Source organism: Bos taurus, chromosome 16 (assembly GCF_002263795.3).
Source record: "Bos taurus isolate L1 Dominette 01449 registration number 42190680 breed Hereford chromosome 16, ARS-UCD2.0, whole genome shotgun sequence".
Lineage (NCBI taxonomy): Eukaryota > Metazoa > Chordata > Mammalia > Artiodactyla > Bovidae > Bos > Bos taurus.
In genome coordinates this window covers 63,901,473-63,925,221 of record NC_037343.1, presented here as the reverse complement: position 1 = coordinate 63,925,221, position 23,749 = coordinate 63,901,473, and the positions used below count along the sequence as shown (strand labels likewise).

The 23,749-nt window shown below is 37.3% G+C and overlaps 1 protein-coding gene across 1 annotated transcript in view; it reads right to left on the bottom strand.

The window, feature by feature from the left end:
• Positions 1-23,749, bottom strand: part of DHX9 (DExH-box helicase 9) — a 41,204-nt gene that overhangs the window by 12,667 nt on the left and 4,788 nt on the right. Inside the window, 13 exon segments of the mRNA NM_174036.2 lie at positions 437-537; positions 2,576-2,732; positions 6,430-6,512; positions 6,946-7,087; positions 11,144-11,335; positions 11,899-11,976; positions 12,128-12,289; positions 12,383-12,472; positions 12,985-13,121; positions 14,612-14,658; positions 17,021-17,169; positions 17,895-17,998; positions 18,963-19,074. Of these exon segments, the coding sequence (NP_776461.1) occupies positions 437-537; positions 2,576-2,732; positions 6,430-6,512; positions 6,946-7,087; positions 11,144-11,335; positions 11,899-11,976; positions 12,128-12,289; positions 12,383-12,472; positions 12,985-13,121; positions 14,612-14,658; positions 17,021-17,169; positions 17,895-17,998; positions 18,963-19,074 (1,554 nt within the window).

Below are 23,749 nucleotides of genomic sequence, written 5' to 3'. Positions count from 1 at the left end.
TAACCAAGGACTGTAACTGCTGCTTCTTAAAACTTTACTGTACATATGGGTCTCCTGGAGATCTTCTTAAAATGTGGATTTTGACTCAGTACATCTGGGATGGGGTACAAGATTGTACCTACCAGTTTTCCAGGTGCTATGGCTCATGGAAAATAGAGCAGCAAAGTCATACAAAATAGTTACTAAATATCCTCCTCTTTCCTTTTTTTAAAAAACCTTTATGCCAGAGATAAAACTTGTATGAAAAACTTTTCACTGAATGTGGAATTTTTTGGAGTAAAATACATCAGTGAATTCAAATACATCAGCGAATTCAAAGATAGATATTAATTTATAGAGGTTTTTTTGTAATGTTAACTCGTTATCTTTTTACTGAAATCATTCTCTGTAATAAAAATTTTGCCCATAATGAAAATTCTTCATTAAATTCACTTACATCATCATCCTCACCACCATCATCATCCTTATCCTTCTTCTTCTTGTCCTTTGGTGGAGGAACAAAGTGGGTCATCTGAATACAATCTTCCAAAAAGTATTCTGCCAGGACAATATAATCGGGTAAGTAACAGCAACCTTCAGAATGAGCAGTCTTTAAAACTCACCCTCTAATTCACAATTCAAAATCATTTCCATGCCCTCCAATCTGATTTTTCACAACTACCAAGGCATTTCAGGGGCAATAACCTGTTTTCCCAACCAAACTCAGTGTTCCCATTTCTTAAACCTTGAAGGAGGGGGTGAGGTATCTCTTATACATACATGTTCCCACAAAGCCAGTCAGGGTATCCACCAACAATCATGGACTGCATACTGTGCTCTATATTGTATACTCCCGTGGTGTGTTACATGTGGACAGAAATTAATAATAAACCATAGTCCATCCTTATAAAATGGGTTCCTTTCAGTTACTACTCTAAAGAAGGACCTTAGTGCAAACAACGGCTGGAACACCTACTGATCAATTATGCTCCTGAGGTTCTCTAAAGTGTTCCAGAAGTGTTTTGGAAATGTCTCATACTCTAAACACTTACCCACTACACCAAAGAGCCCCAGAGTACCATTCTCATCACATTATATCAAAGGTACATATCAACATGACTCCTCACTGGTGATATTAACGTGATCATGGTGAGGCAGTGTTTGCCAAGTTACTTGTTTCCCCATTTCCCTACGTTACTCTTTGGAAGCAAGTCATTAAGCAGAGTACACTGAAGATACAAAGAATTAAAGAGTCACTTTTTTGAGTAACAGAATCTACGTAATTCTTTCTGTAATTCTTCATATGAAAGCTGTGTCTTTATTACCCAGATATTTATTCAACCACTGCATAAATTAATCAGTTCAGTTTAGTTGCTCAGTCATGCCTGAATCTTTGAGACCCCATGGATACCTATTTTTATACTTCAGGTTATAATGCAATAATATGTTTTTTATTTTTCTGTTCCAACTATTCCATTTTTGGCCACTGAGAGCTTACAGCTGACTCCTATGTCCCTCTGACTCCTTCACTGTTTTAAGCACTTCCTTACTTTCTGGTACTACAAGATGTTTTAGGCTCATCTTGTGTATTCCCTGCCTCAGAATCAGTTTTCTTTAAGGACATCTGGTTCCTTTAACTGGAGAATGGTATTGGAAACAAGATCTGGGTATCATACTAGAATGTCATTACTTCTAGGCGTATTCAGCAGACAAAGCTAGGAAATATACAAATTCATGGATCCAGACTTGTCTGCATTTATTTACTTCTATTAGAACATGAGTTCTTACAAATGTCTACAACTGTAATCCAATACCACAGTTTATTCACGTCTTCCCTCATACTCACCTATATAGCCTCTCACTGCAGCAGTTAACCTGGTTCTCACCACCTGCCATCCACTTACTTATTTTCTGAATCCCAGTATGCATGCAAAGCCATTTGGGAATTACTAACTGGACCCTCATGAGATATGAGTGCACTGACTTTTATTTCAGAGCTACTCTTTTGAATTTCAAAAGTTACCATCTTGACACAGCTATTCATCATTCCATATGTACACTGAAAACTTTTTAGCTTATTTTCATGTCTTCAAATTAGACTGTACCAAGTAATTCATTTTTAAAACCAAGCTACTAGATGACTATCATAGAATATGGTGATGATAAAAATCTTCCAAATAAGTTCTTAACAATCAGAGATGCATGAATTTGACAAACATTCACCTTAACCTTGTTTCAAAATCTGCCTGCTCTGCTCTACAAAAGATTGATTCTCTAGTTAATTTGGCCCTGGCGGCTTAAACTTTTAACAGCATTTTCCATGAATATATATAGGCCATAGTAATTTACATTTGACTGTACAGAATCTTAAAAGTTTAGCTATTAAGGATAGACAATTTACTGGATACGTAAACTCAAGTTGAGATCATTCACTACTGCTTGACTAAACCCCAAGAATGTTATGATGTATGTGATACCCTAATTTAGACTTTATTTTAAATATCCTTGAGATTACTCCTATCTCTAGGATTAAGGAAAACTACACACTACTGCACAAAAAACGCTCACCCTCCCACCCTACTCCCACAATATTTACCTTGAACTGGGAAAGTCCTCCCATAAACTTCAATGATTGGGCAATTGAAGAAATATTCACAGAACATGCTAGTATCAATAGTAGCAGACATGAGAACAATGCGCACTTCAGGATAAGCCTGAACCACGTCACGCAGCACTACCAAAAGGAAGTCAGTCTATTAAAACATAAACACAAATGGAAAAACAAATGAATTAACAAGTCCTTGCTCATGAGATACACCTAAAAAGACTTCTGAGTTATATAAGCACAAGACATCAGTGAAATTTGGTTTTTAGGTGGCTTGTAAGATGAGGGATTACAGTGGGACGCAGCAGCAGTACTTTTTAACAACAGTTGTAGCCTATTTGTTATGGGGATTCGAAATGAGTGCTATCGGGGTAGGGGAAGGGAGAAGAAAAAAATTTAATGAGAGGAAATTTTCAATGAAATTTACATTTTCAGTTGCACAAACTTTACTTAAAGAAAGGGAGAAAGTCACGATGAGCCTATAATCAGTTTTCCAATCACCTGTAAACCTAATCTGAAAAATGTTGAAAAGGTTGTACTTAGTCCATTTAAACAAATAATGATCAAGGCACTTATTTAATAATGTAGAGTTTCCATCAACCTACCAAACAACATTAAAGGTGGATCTCTGACAAACTTTTCTCTGGCTATGGTCTTCAAGTCCATCATTCTGCCTCCCCAAGCTAGAGAGAGATCCATCATTCTCAATCTTTTATTACTTTTCATATACTTTCCTCTTATCTGTATGTGTATCTAAATACATATACAGACATATATATGCATGAATACATCGAATTTTTAAATTTCCCTATTCTTAACTTTATGAGAAGGTACGATATTCTATGTCACCTTTTGGGATTCCCTTTTTCACACACTATAGCACTGCTAAGATTCACCCGCGTGTGTTACCAGTCTGACAAAACTACTTAAATATCACAATGTGTGTATATACCCGGTAATTCACCAGAAGATTTCTGGGGATGCCCTCTGCAGGTATCGATGTTGTTTTCAGGATCTTAATCTTCCAAACTTTCGCCCTCTGAACATTCTGGTGCATACCTCCTGTGGTACATATCCAAGTTTCCATGAGTAAGTGTAGGTAGGGAACTGTACTCAGAGGGTGTGAAATGTTGAACTTTGGGAAATAATGCTCAAATATTTTCCTAAGGTATTTCACCGGTTCATAAACCACCAGGAGCAATGGATAAGAGATCCTGATGACATTTATATTCTTCAATACTTGGTATCATCACTTGTATTTTATTAATCAAGTGGATATGAAGGAGAAGTATCTTATGGTCTTAGTCTGTACTTTCCTATTCACCAATGAGACGCAACACCCCACATCATGTCTACTAGCCAAATATAACTCCTCTTTCAAATTTCTCTCCTGAGCCATCTGTACTTTCTTACTAATTTGCAGGAGGTGTTTATATATTGCTAATCCTTTGTTGGCTATATTGCAATCTTCAAGCTTGTGGTTTTCCTTAAGGTATCTTTTGAATGAATAACTAATACTAATTTAGATGAACACATCAGTGTTCTTTCATGGTTAATGCATCTCACGTTTTAAGAAATTCTTCCAGAAGGACTGGGACTTGTTGCCCCATAGAGTTGTGCCTACTGAGGACATGAAATATGCCTCATCTAAACTAATATGTGCTCTAAGAGCAAAATACATAGATTTTTGAGGATCTAACATGAAAAAGAAAATGCAAAAAACCTTGATAATTTTTTATATTGACCACATGATGAAAATTTTAGATATACTAATTTTGTATTTCTCTTCACCTTTTAAAATATGAGGCTAGAAAATTAAAAATCACACGTGTGGGCCACATTATATCTTTACTGGGTACTGCTGTTTAGATGTCTACTTACGTATTCTAGTTTAAAGTTTTAAAATTGCTTTGGCACTTAGACCCTTATCTACCTGCAGTTGATCTTTGTATTTGGTTATGAGGTAAGGATCGAACACTATTCAAGTATCTCCTTATAGATGCCCATTTGTTTCCAGCTCCGTTTCTTGAATAGTCCATTCCCTTTCCCACTGATCTAACCTGACATCTATCACTCATTCTACTACACCAAAGCTGCACACAACACTATCTGTTTCTACAGTCTGTTACTCCATCAGTCAAACTGTCACCCCACGTGCCACACTATCTCAATTACTAGAGCTTCAAATTAAGTCCCAGATCTGTAAAGCAAGAGCCTTCATTCTGCCCTTCTATAGGAGTCCTGGTTATTTTTGGTCATTAAATCTTTCCTATTTACAATTATTCCATTAAAAAAAAAAAACCTACTGGAAATATGATTAGACATTCAAATGTGGATCAACGTCAGATGAACTGACATAAGTCCTTCTAGCCATGAATACAACCTACTCTTTTCTAGTATTTTGTTATGAAGTTTTATTTTTCCTATAGAGGTTCTGCATGTCTTTTTGTTGGAGTCAGTCTTAGGTGTTTGACATTCTGATTAGTACAGTGGTATCTTTTTAGTTGTTTTCTAGCTGTTGGTAACATACAATGCAACTGACTTTTGTATATTAACTTTTTATCCCGCCACATCGCTAAGTATTTCTAATAATTGGTCTTATAAGTTCTTTGGGGTTTTCCCTCTTAAAGTGACACGTTTAGATTAGGGACATCTGAAAGAGAACAAAGTTTCTGCGAAGTTGTTTTTCCATTTTTACTGAATGAACAATACATTAATATAGACCTGACAAGCTTTCAAGAAAAGCTAACCAAAACCACTTATTTTGGGGGAAATTAGTAACAATAATCCATAATGTTTCTCTGGAATTATTTAAACTGGAAGAACATTTGTGTGCTACCTATTAGTAAAGATAATACTGAAACATTTTGATTGATTAGAGGGGGAGGAACCCTGCATTTTCAAAGGATTTTGAATGACAAAAGCAGCAAATATGTTATCCAACCAAACAGCTAGATTTGTGATTTAAAAAGGTCATCCAGGCAAACTTTGTTGTAGCACAACAGTAAAAATCCATTTTGTTAAAACTAAATATGATTAACAACAACGGCAATGGAAGGATTTGCTAAGGAGGAGGAGCACCAATGAATGTTTAAGTAACAGCAGTTTGGCAATAGTTTGAATGACTTATTGTCCATCCACTAACATCTGTGTTTGGATATGTAAACAGTGCCATAGAAAAGAGTCACTGCTTTACGGGATCAATCTTTGAATTATACACTGTATAAAAAGTTAATTCTATATAAGTTTTGCTAAGAACCAAAAGGATCAGGTGTGAAAAATCTAGTTTTTTTCCCTTAATTCTGGTATTATTACCATTAACGTCAAAAAAGACGAAAACTACAAATATCCAAAAAACACTGTTAACTGTATTAAATTGTAAAATTCCCTAGTGGCGCAACAGTTAGGACTCAGCACTATCACTGCTATGGGGATGGGTTCAATGCTGGTCAGAAAACTGCCGCCAGCCACATGGCCAAAAGATAAAAAAGTAAAATTTATCACAAATTTTCAACTCAAAGAAAAACTGATCAGTAAAATTCCATCAGATATTCAGTGATAAATCATTCAGTTACTGAATTATGCTACAGCTTAATAATCACTGAAATTATACTTACTTTACAATAAGAGGTCTTTACTTTTAGAACTCTGCTTTAACAAAAAAAGGGTTTAACTAAAGGGTTTAACATTTGCTAAAACAGAATGGCCAATATCTTAGTGACTAGAGTACATAATTTTGTCAGAAGTTGTAAGCTATGGAAAAATGGAAATAAAGATATTCTACTTTGATCTCTTTATTCAGAGTATTAGTATCAGTACCTTACTATAACTCTCTGGTTACTTACATTTATGTCTCTTTCATGTATTTCATCTACAATTACATGACTGATTCCTCGAATGCCTGCTTCTAGTTTTCTTAGGAGCACACCTTGAAAAGAAAATCAGAGCAAACACTGGAGATGAGCTTCTATGTTAAAGTAGGGAGGTACAGAAAAGTGCAAAGAAACAAATTTCTAGACAATCATCCATGCTTCAACTACTATAACCCCCGCATTTTAGAAAAGAAACAATCACTGGTATAAGTTCTTGATTTGTACTTTGAAACACCCTTGTCTAATGAAGAGTATGAAAAAGATGTTACTCTTGTAACCTAAGTTGATTTCATTTGCTCTGTGCTACAAAACCAGAAGTGTATCATACTCTCTAAGAGGAAAATGGCCAAAAGTTCTGTTTAAACAAGAATTCTGAGACTGGGCTCTTGATACATCATTTCCAGTCCTTCTGTGCTGTTATCAAGTTTTCTTCACAAACAACACAATGTACACCCCCAGTGAAAGGCAAAAATAAAACCTGTCACTGACCTACAGTGCAAAACATTATACTCGCATGAGGGCGAGGAAGTATGGACTCAAATCGAACGCTATAGCCACAGCTTTTTCCAGGCTCTTCTCCTCTCTCGTATGCAACTCGTTCTGCCACAGAAACGGCACTGATTCTCCTAGGCTGAGACAAACAAAAAAAGTGATTTAAATGCTACAAAATTAACTTATTAGGGTTATTAAATTACCTGACCCTGGCAGTTCAGTAATCAATAGAAAGAATAATAGTGATATATTTAGAAAGCTCCAAAATTTAAAAATAAAAATTTAATTCTATGGCAGACATGTTTAAAATGCTGTTTTTTACTTTGTATATAAAGTGATTCCAAGGTTTTTATAGAAAATAAAATTTCTTCACCACTGGCCCTAACTCTTAATGGTATCAAGTGATCTCAAGAGGGAAACCGATCACACGTGGTAGAGAGCTTGTTGTTTTAAGTGAAGGCACACCTTTAAAGAACTATTTAACTGAGATGTACGAGCTACTAAGAACGCGAACAGCCTGATCCTTTGCTGTATCTACCATTCACCCATCTATTAATTCATAAGGTAAGCAGTCATAGCACATTAGTATCAGGTGCCACAGAAGTTGCTAGACAAACAGAAAAAGATAAACAAGCCCCTCCCCCAAACCACACTGAAATCACTCCTAGTTTTGATGAGCTTATGTAGCTGGGAAAACTGAATGTACATAATTGTTTCCTGCAATGTAGGAATAAACAGGCTGAATCATAAGGACGATGCTATGGGTTTATGTTTTAAGTGTTGGGCCTTGACTTTTCTGAAAACTTCCAAAGATTTCCCTATCATCCAAGTATACAAAACAACATTATACTTGGTAGATATTATGGCTAGTATGATATCCTGTGAGTATAGCAACAAAGGTACATGTAGATTTAGACTATATGTTTCCAGGCTGCCCTGGAATCAGAAGACACAGGCCACACCTCCACACCACTGGACGTTTTCAAGCAGAAGTTAGGTGACCATCTATTGTAAATACTCCACTCTGAGAAGAAAGATGGAATAATTCTCCGAAGCATTTTTCAACTCCATAAATTTACTACTTTATGAAGGATATAACAATAAAGGAAAACTAGTGAATAAATGAAAGCTGTTTTATATGCAAGGAGAGAATAACCCTTGATCCACCATTCCACACTAGTTTCCTTGGTTTTATATTTGTTGCTGCTGCTGCTAAGTCACTTCAGTAGCGACCGACTCTGTGCGACCCCATAGACGGCAGCCCACCAGGCTCCCCCGTCCCTGGGATTCTCCAGGCAAGAACACTGGAGTGAGTTGCCATTTCCTTCTCCAATGCATTAGAGTAAAAAGTCAAAGTGAAGTCATTCAGTCGTGTCTGACTCTGTGCGACCCCATGGACTGCAGCCCACCAGGCTGCCCTGTCCCTGGGATTCTCCAGGCAAGAGTACTGGAGTGGGCTGCCATTTGTTACAGCCTACTTATAGAAATCTGTGCATTTTACAGATGAAGCCCACTGGAACTGTCCAAGTTTATTTGGGAGGGGGCACAAGTTAGTGAGCAAATAATACAAAGTTGAAGACCATATTACAGAAACTATTCTGTCTAGAACAAACAGAAGCCATTTTTGTCTGGAACAACTTGGATTTGGTAAATCAGATAGAAGGTGAAAAGTATCACTTCCTACTGGGGCAGGAGTTAGTTTTTTCCTACTCATGACATGCAAACAACTTCTGAGTGAAAATACAGGTGTTCAGCTCATTTGTTGGGAGTCTGCATTTTTGCCTATATTGCTGGATTGTTCTGAGTGTAAATGGAAAGTGGTAGCACAGGGAGGGCAGAACAGAACTCAAATGTTCTGTAAAACGGCATCCTCCTGAACAACAGGTCTCCCGAAAGGTAAGTATTAAGAGGAAGGGTCCTTTACTGATAGGTGTAGTTGGGAGTTAGAACGTCTCCTGTGAGGCAAAGAAATCATAGCTAATTTGGGGAGAAGGGCAATCAAGGAATAGTTTGAGAAGAAAAAAGCTAAGGGTCCTATCCCAGAAAAATGGACACCTATCCTATCTCTTCAAGCTTACAATATCAATTTTAAATGCATTTCTTCAGTCAAGATTTTTAGATCCTCCCCAAACCCAACTCTCCTATAAAATATACAGGGCAATTTTAAGACATATATTCATTTCAGACACATTAAAAGCATGGTTTGCACATGTCCACATAAATGTATATGCACAATTTTTTTGGGGGGTGGGGGGGGCGCTATTTCAAGGTTCAAGACACTCCCCTGAGTATCAATTATACTTTCCAGGTTAAGAATCCCTAAGTCAACCCTAGTCAGCCTAGGAGGTGGTATCCGGCTACCTGCGACGCTCTCCTTCCAAATGCCAGAAGTACAGGGTTACAGCTGACAGGAACCACTTTACCTAAGAAGACTTGGAAAGGTAATTAGCTCTTCCCTAATTGTGGGACAGACTTGCTAGCATTGCTTATAAGTGGTAAGGTAACCGAACGTGGCAGTCAAAATGGGGAACACTGAAGGCAGACTGGTTGTGAATACTAGTTTCAACCACTTCCTGTGTTAATCTTGGGCAATTTTTAAATCTCTTTGTGCCTCAAGTTACTGAAAGAAAAATACTAAATGATACAGTACTTACATCTTAAGAGTCATAAACTTTAAATGAGCTCAAAAATATCAATTGTTTACAACAGAACCCAGCATATAATAAGCATTCTGCTAAAGTCAATCATTTATCTGTTTTTCTATCTTGTCTACTCTTGTTCTGATTGGTTGTTATTGAACCTTATGGTGATAAGATAAAAAGAGAATCAAGCTTTGAATGCAAACTTAAGGACTAAGTACTCTCAGTTTTACCTTATTTTAGGCCCAAAGAAATGGGAATACCAGACCACCTGACTGACTCTTGAGAAATTTATATGCAGGTCAGGAAGCAACAGTTAGGACTAGACATAGAACAACAGACTGGTTCCAAATTGGGAAAGGAGTATGTCAAGGCTATATGCTGTCACCCTGCTTACTTAACATATATGCAGAGTACATCATGAGAAACGCTGGGCTAGATGAAGCACAAGCTGGAATCAAGATTGCCAGGAGAAGTATCAATAACCTCAGATATGCAGATGACACCACCCTTGTGGCAGAAGGCAAAGAAGAACTAAAGAGCCTCTTGATGAAAGTGAAAGAGGAGAATGAAAAAGTTGGCTTAAAACTCAACATTCAGAAAACTAAGATCATGGCATCTGGTCCCATCACTTCATGGCAAACAGATGGGGAAGCAATGGAAACAGTGACAGACTTCAGTTTTTCAGTCTCCAAAGTCACTGAAGATGGTGACTGCAGCCATAAAATTAAAAGACATTTGCTCACTGGAAAAAAAGTTATGACCAACCTAGACAGCATATTAAAAAGCAGAGACAATACTTTGCCTGCAAAGGTCTGTCTAGTCAAAGCTATGGTTTTTCCAGTAGTCATGTATGGATGTGAGAGTTGGACTATAAAGAAAGCTGAGTACCGAAGAATTGATGTTTTTGAACTGTGTTGGAGAAGACTCTTGAGAGTCCCTTGGATTGCAAGGAGATCCAACCAGTCCATCCTAAAGGAGACCAGTCCTGAATATTCACTGGAAGGACTGCTGCTGAAGCTGAAACTCTTAAAACTTTGGCCACCTGATGAGAAAAACTGACTCATTTGAGAAGACCCTGATGTTGGGAAAAGATTGAAGGCAGGAGGAGAAGGGGGTGGCAGAGATGAGCTGGTTGGATGGCATCACCGACTCAATGGACATGAGTTTGAGTAAACTCCGGGAGTTGGTGATGGACAGGGAGGCCTGGCATGCTGCAGTCCATGGGGTTGCAAAGAGTTGGACACGACTGAGCGACTGAACTGAAATGAGGCTCAAAGACTCCCTTCAGGCCCAGACAGTAAGAATCTACCATATGGTTCAGTTTACCTTATCAGTGAAAGATACCAGAGATTAACACAAAAGTTAAATTCTTTTCATGCCTTTTTTCTGTTTTTAACTTAAAGGGGCCTAATGCTCTACAACTTTCAGAATTTTATGTCACTACAAAGGGAAGCTGATCAAAGAATTAGGAATGCTCTGGCCTTCTAGATGTTTCCACCTCTCAAACACTATTCACAACAGGCACATGCCTCATAAACTGGCTTGTTACTTACCTGAGTTACTACAATGTTACACTCAGCTGCTCGGTCATTCTGGATACAGTCATCTAGAATAAACTGGGGAACCTGTGTGGTTTTACCACATCCAGTAGCACCTCGAATAATGACAACTGGATTCTGACTAATTGCTTCCAGGATTTCACTTTCAAATTTCTTCACAGGCAGTAACTCTCTCTCCTGTAAGACCTGTATTAGAAAAGTTACACTTCACATGTCCACCAACATACATATCAGAAGCAACTATTTTAATTCTGAAAAAAAAAACAAAACAAAAAAAAAACACACAAACCAAACCTGCCATCTCTAGGAAAAGTTACTCCTTCCCACTGGCTTAATACTCAGAAAATACTTTTTGATAAAAGTGTATATACATATACACACACACACACACACCTCTAATTGAATAGCCTCTTTCCATTAAATTTCTGAACAATATCTTTTGGCCTTATCCGCATCCTTATTTTCCTCATTTTTATCCTGGACATTACATATACATTACCTTTCTTCTAAACATTTTAAGTCGCTTTACTCAGAAAACACAAAAACACACACACATGGAAAGTTATTATACTCCATCTCTTCATTTACATTAAGAACAACAGGCCCTTAACTCACTACTCCTATCCTCAGAGGTAACTAGGATTATCAGTTAGATTAGTATCTTTAATTTGCCTTCCTAGAAAGGGCAAAAATATATTATTCACTGTCTTGAAGCTCTTAAGCACCATATGTTTAAATACTTCACTTACTGCTTGCAAATCACGATCCTGTTCCAGCTGATACATTAACTCATTCTTGAGGTCCATGCTAATTTGTTCGGGAGTAGCCTATAAAATGGGAAAGCAACAGTCACACAAAAGCGTAATTCAGCTTCAAAAAAATGAAGCTGAATTCATTTCTTTAAAACTAGACATCCTAATGAAATATGTTCAAAAATAAAACACAGAAGTCTGATCTCAACAACAGTGTTGCACTCACATAAGCCAGAGGCCCCTCATCAATGTTGCTGCTAGTCCAAGGATTCCAGTTGGATTGTGGCGGTGACCAAGGAACCACACCCACTGGGTTTTGCCGCTGAGATGGCTCAAACTGAGCCAGTTTGCCAAGGTTGAGTGCAACAGGCACAGAGGGATCTTCAGGCTATTAAAAAAAACAAAACCAAAAATATCAGTTGCTTGTCTGACTGAAGAAGGTCAACACAAAGGTGAAGAACTTAAGTATCTGTATGCTTACTATGGGCACGATCTCAAGATTTAACTCTTGAACAATGTTCTGCAGCTGATGCTCCAAATCTTGAGAAAGGTTCACTTTGTAAGGCTCCACCTACAGAAAAGGGAGAGTCATCAGAATCGTGTAACATACATATGAACACTACTCGGATTTACTACGGGAGGGTTAAGAGTATGGAGTTGATACTAGGCCTACAGTAGACCTAAAGCCAACAAGAAGTCAGTTCCCTGGTGAAAGAATTACTTTAATGATGAGGAGTAAGGCCATTTCCATTTCTTGAGGCAAGAGTCCTACAATGATCAAACATCTTTAGCCAAATATTAAACAGAAGCTGAACTGAATCTCACGGGCTTCCCTGGTGGCTCAGCGGTAAAGAATTTGCCTGCCAATGCAGGAGACCAGGGTTTGATCTCTGGGTCAGGAAGATCCCCTAGAGAAGGAAATGGCAACCCACTCCAGTATTCTCTCCTGGGAAATCCCATGGACAGACAAGCCTGACGGGCTACAGTCTATGGCGTCACCAAGAGTGGGACAAGACTTAGTGACTAAACAACAGCAAAACTGAATCTCATATTATCTCTGGGCTACTAAGTCTAAAGACTCACTGTCTCTCCTTCTTTCTTCTTTGTAAGTCCAGAGTATGGTTCAATCACTCCAAGGTGGTAGAGTTGTCTGACAAGTGACAGCGCACAGGACTGTGCTGCCAGTTTTTTATTTGATCCATGTTCACGTGCAAAAATCCCTATAATTTAAGTTCAAAATTACCAAAGAGAAAAAGATCAATTGTCTAAGTACAGAAACATCTCATCATAAGCAACTAGAAGGTTAGGGTACAAAAGCTGACCTAAAATACGGGATTAAGAGTTCTAAGCTCCTTTTCATTCTAACTGCTAACTCAAACCAATACCATTAACAGCTGACCATCCTGGTTAGAGGCACACACTAAGACACATACCACATACAAATCTTTACATTAAAAGCAAATAAACTATTTTAACGAAGCTGTCATTATTAACATCATATAGCATTAAAACGGGAAGAATTTAACTTCTGAAAAATAAAGGATTAAAAAGCAAATCAAAGGAATAAAAATGGGTCCAAAGTGCCCAGACCAGAGTCAAGCAATTTTCTTCTATTAAGGGTCAAAAAATATTTCAGGCTTTAAGGCCATATAATCTCTGTCACAGTTACTCAATTCTGTCTCTCAAGAGTGAAGCCATTTACTAAGAACACTTCAACTAGAGTTTGACTATGGGCCCAGGAACCAGAAATGTTATCATGTTTGTAAAGAGTTCATAAATATAAGACAGAAATAATAATGTGTTATATATTTGACCCACCAAGCTTAAAATATTTATCTGGACTTCTACTAAGTTTGCTATTCCCTGATGTAAACAAATCACTGTAGCTGTGTTCCAAAAAGCTTAGAACTCCTATCCACTCAAAGTATTCTTAAGTCTAGGATTAAAAAAATTCAACATCATCTCCTAGTGCTTCTTTCAAAGACTTGATTTTCTAAGTTTTTGATACACTACACTTAAGTCATAAGAATTATCCACTACACATAAGTGTGTAATTCTCAAGCTGGAAAGAATCTTTTCCCACTTCTCTCAACTTGTAGTGAGGTAAACTGAGTCCCAGCAACACAGGTATGATTTCATTGAAATCATTAAACTTGTTAGAGACAAAATCAGGTACACAGAGCTATTGTTTACTTTCAAGCATGACACACTGCCTGCTTTTAAACTTACTAAGAATAAAGAATACATGCTCATGCTTGTCTTTTTACTTCCTTTATGAATAACCCCAGTTGGTTCCTTAAATGCCTTAAGAGTAACTTTCTCAACTTTCTTTCTTGACTCTGCGACACTTAAATGCTCACATTCACCTTTAGACCTCAAATCCTATCATCTGATTAACTCCTTTCTAAATGTCACTAAGTTTTACCTGAAGGAGCTATATCTTTTCTGTATCAATGGAAAGATTAATTGACACTGGCACATTCCTCAGCAGCCTACCACCTCTTACCCTTTGAAATACAATGCTAGCACAATCTTTCAACATGTAAAACTGGGAAGCTGGGCCTGCTTATCACTAATATTCTAAGACACCCTAAATGGTACCTTATAGCATGGACTCTGTCAAATTAATAATACATGTGGCTCAAGACTTTATAATGAATACTACTAAGCTATACAAGACTCAGAATATCAGGAAAGCAGGAACACTTACTTCTGCCTATCTGCTTGATATAAATGGTCATTTCTGCAATAAAGCTCCTGTAACAACATATACAAACAAGGTTAGAAATTTCACCATTAGAATCATTAAATCCAGGATTCTTAAATCAGGCTTTCCAACTGCTTAGGCAAAGCAAAGCAAAAAACCACTGTAAACATTTCTGTTCACTCCTAGAACAAATGAAGTATATAAACGTCAAATAATGCACAGCACGGCATGAGACAGCGGTAATCAAACCTGATGAGCCAACTGTTCATGGAAAGAAAATGTTAGGAGCTCTGATTCCACATTTACTTACTTTAAACTGTATTTCAAGGCTGCAGTCTGAATAGCTAGAAAACATTCAGTGAAAAGGAATTTTCCACTTAGCTTGAGGCCAAGAAATAAAGTAAGTCCAATACTCTCCTTAAACTACAGTTGTGGTTGTTTTCCGATTCTTTGCATGGGCCACCCACTAATGATTTCAATCTGTTACGATCAGCTAAAAATAGGCTTGTGTGCCCACATACACATGGGAGTAAGAACACCGAGCCCATGTCAGTGGCTGGAGACAGGTCTGCTATCTGCCTGCAGTTGGAAGTAGCCCTTAATAACAACAAAAAAATTAGTTTATATAAGTCAAGTCTCGGAGAACAAAATATTTTTGAAAACTATAGCTAAAATAGCTAGCAGATACTAGGGAATAAATTTGGGCTTTAAAAAGGGGAAAATTGCCCTTTGGAAACTATGCTTTCTGATCTTTCCATTGCTCAGGTATATTCTAACCTTGGCTTTGTGCTGTGAATAAAAGGTCAGGTGAGACTTACAAAAAAAAAATGTTAAGATTCCTTCCTATACCTCGTGAACTGACCTTCAGGCACAGCGGCTTCAGGGGTCAAAGGCCACTGGCTTTCAGGGAAACAACATCCACCCTTTCATTAATGACACCGATGGCAGTATGTTTCTCAGCCAGGCTTAAAGTCAGCACTCAATCTCATTCTCCTCCACCTAGGGGGGAACAGCAACACCAGAAATCAGTTTACAATAGTTTCCCATGTGATTGCTTAGTTCAGCCTAAGCAGCAGCACATGTGTGTATGAACACAGACCTCTAGTGTTGCTGTCTGTTATGCCTTTAAAGGACATACAAAGAGCAATGCTGTCCAAGCTCCCCCAACTGCCTCTGCCTTCCTTGTCATAGCCTGAATTCTTTAACTCTTTGTATCAGAATCAATTAAGATATTAAAAAAAATTTACAGTAAGTTTCAGGCATACTTAAATTATCTAACTGCCCTTCAAGTTATCAAGAGCTACTAAGCCCAATCAGTGTAGAAAAACAAAATTTGAAAAAAAAAAAATCATCAACAAACCAATCTTTCTTTTATAATTTCTGATGGTTTAATAAAGTCAGATGTCAAAATTAAGTATTTGAGAATTCAGAATTGAATAAAACATTGGGAAGCAGGGGGAACCATGCTCTGAACATCATTTTGAGCAATATCAAAGTTTTATTTCAGTAATAATTATTTTAGGGTTGCTAGATGCAACACTTTGATTTTTAAAGAAAACAGTTTTGATGCATTTTGACTTAGTTCATATAAGGACAGCAAATTAAAATCATCCAGATTTTCATTAAAACATCCCCTCCTTTTCAATAAAATATTAGTGCCCCCAGAAGAATCTTATCCATATGAGCCTTCCTGGGAGTAATAATTACTACACCCTGGAATGCTCTCAGGAAGAACAGCAAGCAGGCTGAGAAACATACTGTCACTGTGAGAACCTCCTCCTCCTTGTATGTTCAGTTTATGAAATTTAACAGAACAAAAGTGTGCCAAACTTAACTCACATACAAAGATGGAGGCTCTCCTTCAGCTTCACAACAGGCCCTTAAAACGTCACTAATAGGACTCGAACACAGGCAACTTTCAAAGCCGATGGGAAATTTGGTTCTAGATGTAACACCATCTATCTCTGAAGACTCGAAGTGTCTAACTTGACACGTTAAAGAAATAAACATTATAACTGCTTCTACCACCACAGAGAACAACAAACTTACTACCTCTGGCTGACTTTTAAGTCAAACATGGACAAACCACTACTTGAGGCTACTACTGAGGCTTTTGCCTCTCAGATTCATACGAGAACCAGAAGTCTAGCAACACAAAGAGCAGATTTTTTGCAGATTTTATTCTTAAACAGAAAATTTTTGTGATTTTATTCTTAAAATCACACTCCTAAGAGAAAACCTTAGCAAACTGTACATTACACATCAGTGACAATTTTTCTCGGTCAATATAACATATCTTTTCACCATTTTCTACTCATCCACAAACTGAACCAGATGCCACGTACAAGAACAGAACAACAACTCTACAAAACCCTAACTTACTACAGAAGGAAAAGAGTGAAACAAGCAAACCTGTTGTGATCGGGACCCACTTGCGTGTACTTATATTCTCCTTGAATCTTTTCTTTTTGGAAATATTGGTTCAGACGAGCCTTAGCATTTTCCAAGGTCCAGTTTCCATGAAGTCCAGCATTTAAATCCACTTCTTCAGATTCAAGGGTCTGTTGAGTCAATAATTAAACTTGGCTTCATGATGCTATGTAGATTTAAGATACACAGTTCTATAACAACAATTTCTTTGTACCATGCTTTAAAAGTGCGGAAGTTGTCTTTTAACAGCTTTTAATCCTAGTCAAAACTGAGCCAGAACTAGTTCTTACTCCATGTGACGGTCCTATCACATAAACAAGCTATTGGTTAATGCATTACACATTTAAACTGTTCCTAAGAAACCTTTGACCAATTTCTTTAGGCTGGTTTAAAAACTTTAAACAAATAAAGTGAAAGGATTTTCACTGGTGGTCCAGTGGTTAAGACTGCACTACAAGGGCATGGGTCTGACCCTTGGTTAGGGAATGAAGACCCTGCATGCTGCACACAGCCAAAAAATAAAGTATCTACCAAGTTAGCAAAGTAAGCTATCTTATCAAAGCACTTTTACTGCAAGTGCTCAAGAAATGAGGTTTACTGAGGCAACTAAGTTTCCTACAAAGCAGATGAAGAGACATTTTATTAATACCAGGGAAAAACAGTTTTATTTCACAGGCAATTCTACTGACCAGAATTAACAGGTAGCTTAGGTTTATGGTGTTTTGTGCGAACTATCAGTCTCAAATAATTTAAACAATCACTAAATTATAAAGTTACAAATATTTCAAACTGTGCCATGAACCAAGTCCTAAATCACACTCTAGGAGATGTAATACAGGGTTATATATAGCCTTACCGCTTGGACTTCCTGTTCTTCTTTTCTTGAGTAATAATCCTTCAAGTTGGCACCTCGATCCCAGGTGGGCACATAGCCAGAGCCCCCACCTCCAGAATTATTTTCTATTATGGAAAGAAAATGATGTTATTTTAACATATCAAATTGTACAAACACCCTTAGTATTTTTTAAAACCACTCCTAATTTAGATTTCAGAGCTTTATTATTAGAAATTCAAGATTTTAGTTATTTGGAAATGGACCTGAAATCTCTCACATAAAGTGTTACCTCACTGAATACAGGTCTAAAATTGCTAACTGTAAAGATGGTATGCAGCAGGGTGCTGCTAGTAATGATCGTAAGTGACTGATAACCTGGCATACATTATCATGTAGCTCTGTTTTAAGTTGTTACATATGTAATAACTGACTAAATGGTAACTGTTTCTTCACTAGATATGACCCTGAAAGAAAGCTACATGCTAGTGCTAGAGATGGAAATAAGTTAAAAAGGTGTTAAAAAGTGATGAATTTTAATGAGAAAGCAGAGTAAAAATTGTAGTTAATATTGCCTAAAACTGTTTATTAATACTTTTTAAAAGTTTACTCAAATAATCTTGTAGTAAACATTGTTATCCTTGTTTCATAAACACTGGATCTGAGACATAGGTAATTTGACAAATATTCCAGGTAACTGACCCAACAGTGGACACGCTAATGAAAGTTTTGATATACACAGAATTCAGCAGTGACCGGGACCCATATGGCAAACAAACAAGCCTACAATATTTGGTAGGAATCAAGTTAAAGACAAGAAAGGGCAGTAAATAAAACCCCTTTAACCAAATATTCTAGCCTGTGCAAAATCTATCCAGAGATCAAAATCTATTGACAGAAAGTAATTGAGCTGTACTACTTTTTAAGAGATTAAATAACCTGGTAGTATCTGCAAACTTATGAAGATCTTGGGTTCTCTCCACATTAGGACTTCAGAATAGTTATTTCTACCTGTCCGAGTGAGAAAAAGATGACGACTGTGCAAGACAGTCTATCTTATTCTCGGTCATGTGCACACATTCAAGTCCTTACCTGCTTGGAGAGTCAGGTGTGGAGGAAGAGGTCCTCCCAGGTTTCCTGGTACACCTCCATCCTCTGCTGTGGTATCAGAGGAATCAGTAGCTGAGGGTGTAGGGGGTGCTACCTGCAAGAGGAAAAGTCAAGGCAAGGTCAGTAACTTTGCCTTCAGAGACCATTAAATTCTTTAAAACTCAGAGGAGGCCCATGTGTCACCCCCTCTTTTCCTCATAATATTAATATTGTTGGCTTTCAGTATTATAAAACTATTATGTTCTCATTTCAGGCAGAAAAGGTAAGGGTAGTAAAAATATCCATTATTTTCTCTCTGGAGATTATGTAATTATGTAGATGAATATAATTTTCACACAAAAACTGGGATCACTTTATGCTGTATACATCATTTACCTTTCTGCATAACTCAATAAAGCTATGAGCCATGCTATGCAAGGCCACCCAAGGTGGACAGGTCATAGCGAAGAGTTCTGACAAAACATGATCCACCGGAGGAGGAAATGGCAACCCACTCCAGTATTCTTGTCTGGAGAATCCCATGAACAGTATATAAAGGCAAAAAGATATGACCCTGAAGGATGAGCCCCCCAGGATGGAAGGTGTCCAATACACTACTGGGGAAGAGTGGAGGGCAATTACTAACAGCTCCAGTAAGAATGAACCAGCTGGGCCAAAGCGGGAATGATGCTTTGATCACAGGATGTCGAGCAATATCCCTGGACTACCGACTAGATGCCAGTAGCAACCCTCCCCCTGTTCTTAGTCAAAAATGCAATCAATGGGGACTGGGGGGACATGCCAAAACTGTCTACTGACAACCACTGGAAATGACTGAAATGGTGGAAATCCAAAATAATTAAACTCTTATCCTACAGAGAAAGGAAATGGTAACAGCCTGCAAAAGCACATATGCAATATCCTTTGATCCAGCAATTCCATTTCAACAAATCTCTCCCCAAGACAGATAAGCAAAAATACAATAAGTTGTATGTATACACATGAATACATAGGCTGTTCATTTTAGCATTGTAAGTAACAGTAAAAAACACAAAACCCCATCAGTACAGGTAGACTTCATCTTTTCATCAGACTTCAAATCTCTTCATCACAGAGATTTCCTGTGCCTGCCCCTCTACTCCAATCAAACTGAAATCTGATCAAGTCTCTAACCACCAATTATGAGAAACAGAGGAACAGAGAAATACTTTATGATACAAGGGGGCTGTATCTGCAAGACCTAAAGTGTGGGAAACTAAAAAATAAATAACATGCTTTCTTTAATGAATTCCAAAGAAAAATTAGAGAGGGGGAGGGAGAGAGAATCTAGCGATAAGAACACCAGACATCAATTAACTGTAGCATCAGACAACATCTGGAACGTAATTTAAATAAACTACTAAAAATGGACTCATGGAACAATCAGGAAAATCTGAGTACTGATTGGGTGTTTGGGGACGTTAAGAAACTATTAATTTTTTTTGGTTTGATAATGGAATTGCTGTGTTTTTTAAAAGGATTACCTTTTAGAAATACAAACTGAAGTAGTAACAGATGAATGACAGGATGTTTGGGATTTGCCACAAAATAATCCCAAAGGAAGAAGGTAGATAGAAATTAAGAGATGAATCATGACTGGTCATGGTGAAAAGTGTTGTAACACAGGGGTTTGTGATATTATTCCTAGTTTTACTCTGACACACATCTGACATTTTCCATGATAAAAAAAAAAAGTTTAAGTATCCTTGGCATTTAGAAATCAGTCATTTTTGGCAAATACATTCGGCTGCGTGAAAGGGCAAGTGAAGTGACACAAGCAGGGTTTGGTGAGGATGGGGAGGTAAAATACAGATGGTATGGCAAAGATTTGCTTGTGATATAACATTTTCCCAAGTTCATCCCTCATTCATCTAACCGAAACATATTAAGTGCCTACTGTATGGACCAGAGGAACCGCCACCTCCCCCAACCCTACCCCATCTTCTGCTCTCATGAACTATAGTATGAGGATCTAGGGGTAGAAAAATAGATTAAAAGAGGGGTCCTCAATCTCAGTATAAATGACATTTTGGGTTGGATGCTTCTTTGTTTCAGGAAGCTTTCTCCTATATATTGTATGATGTCTAGCAGCAACCCTGGCCTCTACCCATTAGATGTCAATAATGCCACCATCCCCTTCCAGTTGTAACAAAAATGTCTCCACATATTGCCAAACATGCCTGGGGGACAAGATCACTCCCAGTTGAGAAGCACCAGCCTAGAATTTAGTAAGTGCTGTGGAGAAAAATAAAATAGTGAAAGGAGATGGGCCACCAGGCTAACAGGAGATTTGTAATTTTCAACAGGATGGCTGGGAAAGAGCACTCTAGGCAGAAAGAATAGTCAAGCACCAAAGTCTTGGGATGGAAAAGGTGCTAGCCTATTTGATGAATTGCAAGAAGGCCAGTGTAGAAGTGAGGGACAAAGTAGAAAATGCATAGCTGGAGCCTTAACGGAAAAGATCTCAATGTGTTACAATGCTAACAAGAAAAAATTGAAAATAGGATACTATTCCTGGTATGGCCCAGTAGCTCCTACTATACTAACTCCTGCAGGTGACATGAACTCCAGGAAAAAAAAAAAAACCCTAAAACTCTCCTCAGCTATACACGGGCACTAAAAAGTGAACAAAATCTGGCAAACTCTAGAAGGAACTTGAAATGAGAAAGCAAAAAATAGAAAGTATAATTCTAGCTTATTATGCCTTTTATTACTAAGGAAGACCATCTCAGACAGCTAAAACTCAACAGAAAACCCAGTCTTTCTGGCCGGAAGTATCAAAGGATAAGAATTTGGGTAAACCAAAGCTGCTAGAAAGTGAGAAAGAAATCCCAGAAAGGAAACAAAGAGGAATCCCAAACTCTGTGTATAAACTTTCCCCAAATCTCTGGCTAACCTTTAAACTATATATACGTAGGAGAGATTTCAAGCCTCCTAGCACAGGATCAGAAAACTGAAGTGAGATTTGAACTATCACTTAAAAGATAGTGCTGGCGCGTAAGTCCGTCTAAATTAACTGCTTGACAACACAATGACAAAATAAATACTTTTTGGAGGTCTAACATTATTTAGTCTCCAAAATATAATAGTCACAATGCCCAGGATATAATGCAAAATCATTTGACATACAAAGAGGAAAAATCTCAAAAGCACAATCAACAGAGGCCAACCCTGAGATGGCCCCGATGCTAGGATTAGCAGTTAAGAATTTTAAAGCAGCTATTGTAACTATGCTCAATGCTATACAAGAAATTCAGTCATATTATGAATGTATGCTTATAATGGATGAAAAGAAATGCCACCAGAAAAACAAAACCTGTTTAAAAAAAAAAGGCAATAAACTTAGAAATAATAAAAAAAGTATCGGCGGGGGGAGGGGGGGTGGAGGTGGGGGTGGGGGTGGGGACTGACGGAACCAACAGAAAACCATCAGTGAACTTGAAGATACTGATTATCTTTAACATAAACTGAACATACACATGAAATCATCCAATCGGAAAATTAGATAAAGGAGGATAAAAAGACTGTCCAGGACCTCCAAAATAGTTTCAAAAGGTTTCTCATATAACGTTAACATGAAAGTCCCAGAAAAAGAAGAAGAAAAAATTAAGAAATATCTGGGAAAAAAAAAAAATAACCAAAAGTTTCCCATATTTGATGAAAGACATAAATTTACAGATTCAAGAATTTCAGCAAACTCCAAGCAGGATGAGTACAAAGAAAACATCATAGCCAAGCTACTGGAAACCAAAGAAAAAAATAAAGCAACCAAAGAAAACACATACAGGCGGAAATGATTTGATTACTGCCCACTTCTCATCAGACAACGGAAGTAAGACAACAGTGCAACATGATCTCTGAAGTGCTCAGAGAAAACTGGCACCTCAGAATTGCGTCATCTTCTATTCAAGGTAAAACAAAAACATTTTTACACAAAAGAAATCAAAGAGCTTGCCACCAACAGACCTAGGAAAAGGCTTAAAAAAAACAAAACCAAAACACACAACTAGAATAGGTCATAACACATGGAACAAAGGCCAATGGGTCAAATATTTGCAAAAGAATCAAGGTCGTCTTGTCCAATCTCTTTGTTTCACAGATGGCTCAACCAAACTAATTAAAAATCTTGTAATTATATAGCGGTACACCATACTAGAAAGTAAACTCAATTCCTGGGTAAATGCAATGGAAAGGTAAAAAACATGTATTTTTACCCTTATAAACAAGTTAGATTGGGTTTTTGTATTCTAAAGGTTTTATAAAAACTGGATGTTTCATGTAATACCTAAGGCATCTGCTTAAATCATAATGTGATTTTTTTCATAATTTATGACTTTTTAAAAACATCAGCAATACCACTGTTTTTGTGAAAATTCGAACTTTTACTTTTTAGTTAATAAGTTTATTTTTTAAAACTTTTGCTGCATACACACAATGTACTTAAAAATAATTACGGTATCAAAAACACAAGAATGATATTCTACTGTACCAAATACTATTTTAACTCTAAGAAAATGTCAATGGGAGCAAATGTATCTTAAAATGTTACTGATTTTTATATTGTTTAAAATGTTATTTTTGAAGTACACAAAATACAACAGGCTCTGAAAAATCAGTTTTGAATGAACACAATATGTAAAACCCTAAGACATACAGACTAAAGGGAATCCCCAAGTCAGGTACATAATGAAAATGAAATCCAAATCTTCAGGAAATCATCCCAGTTCTCTGAGAAAACAACTCACCCCCAA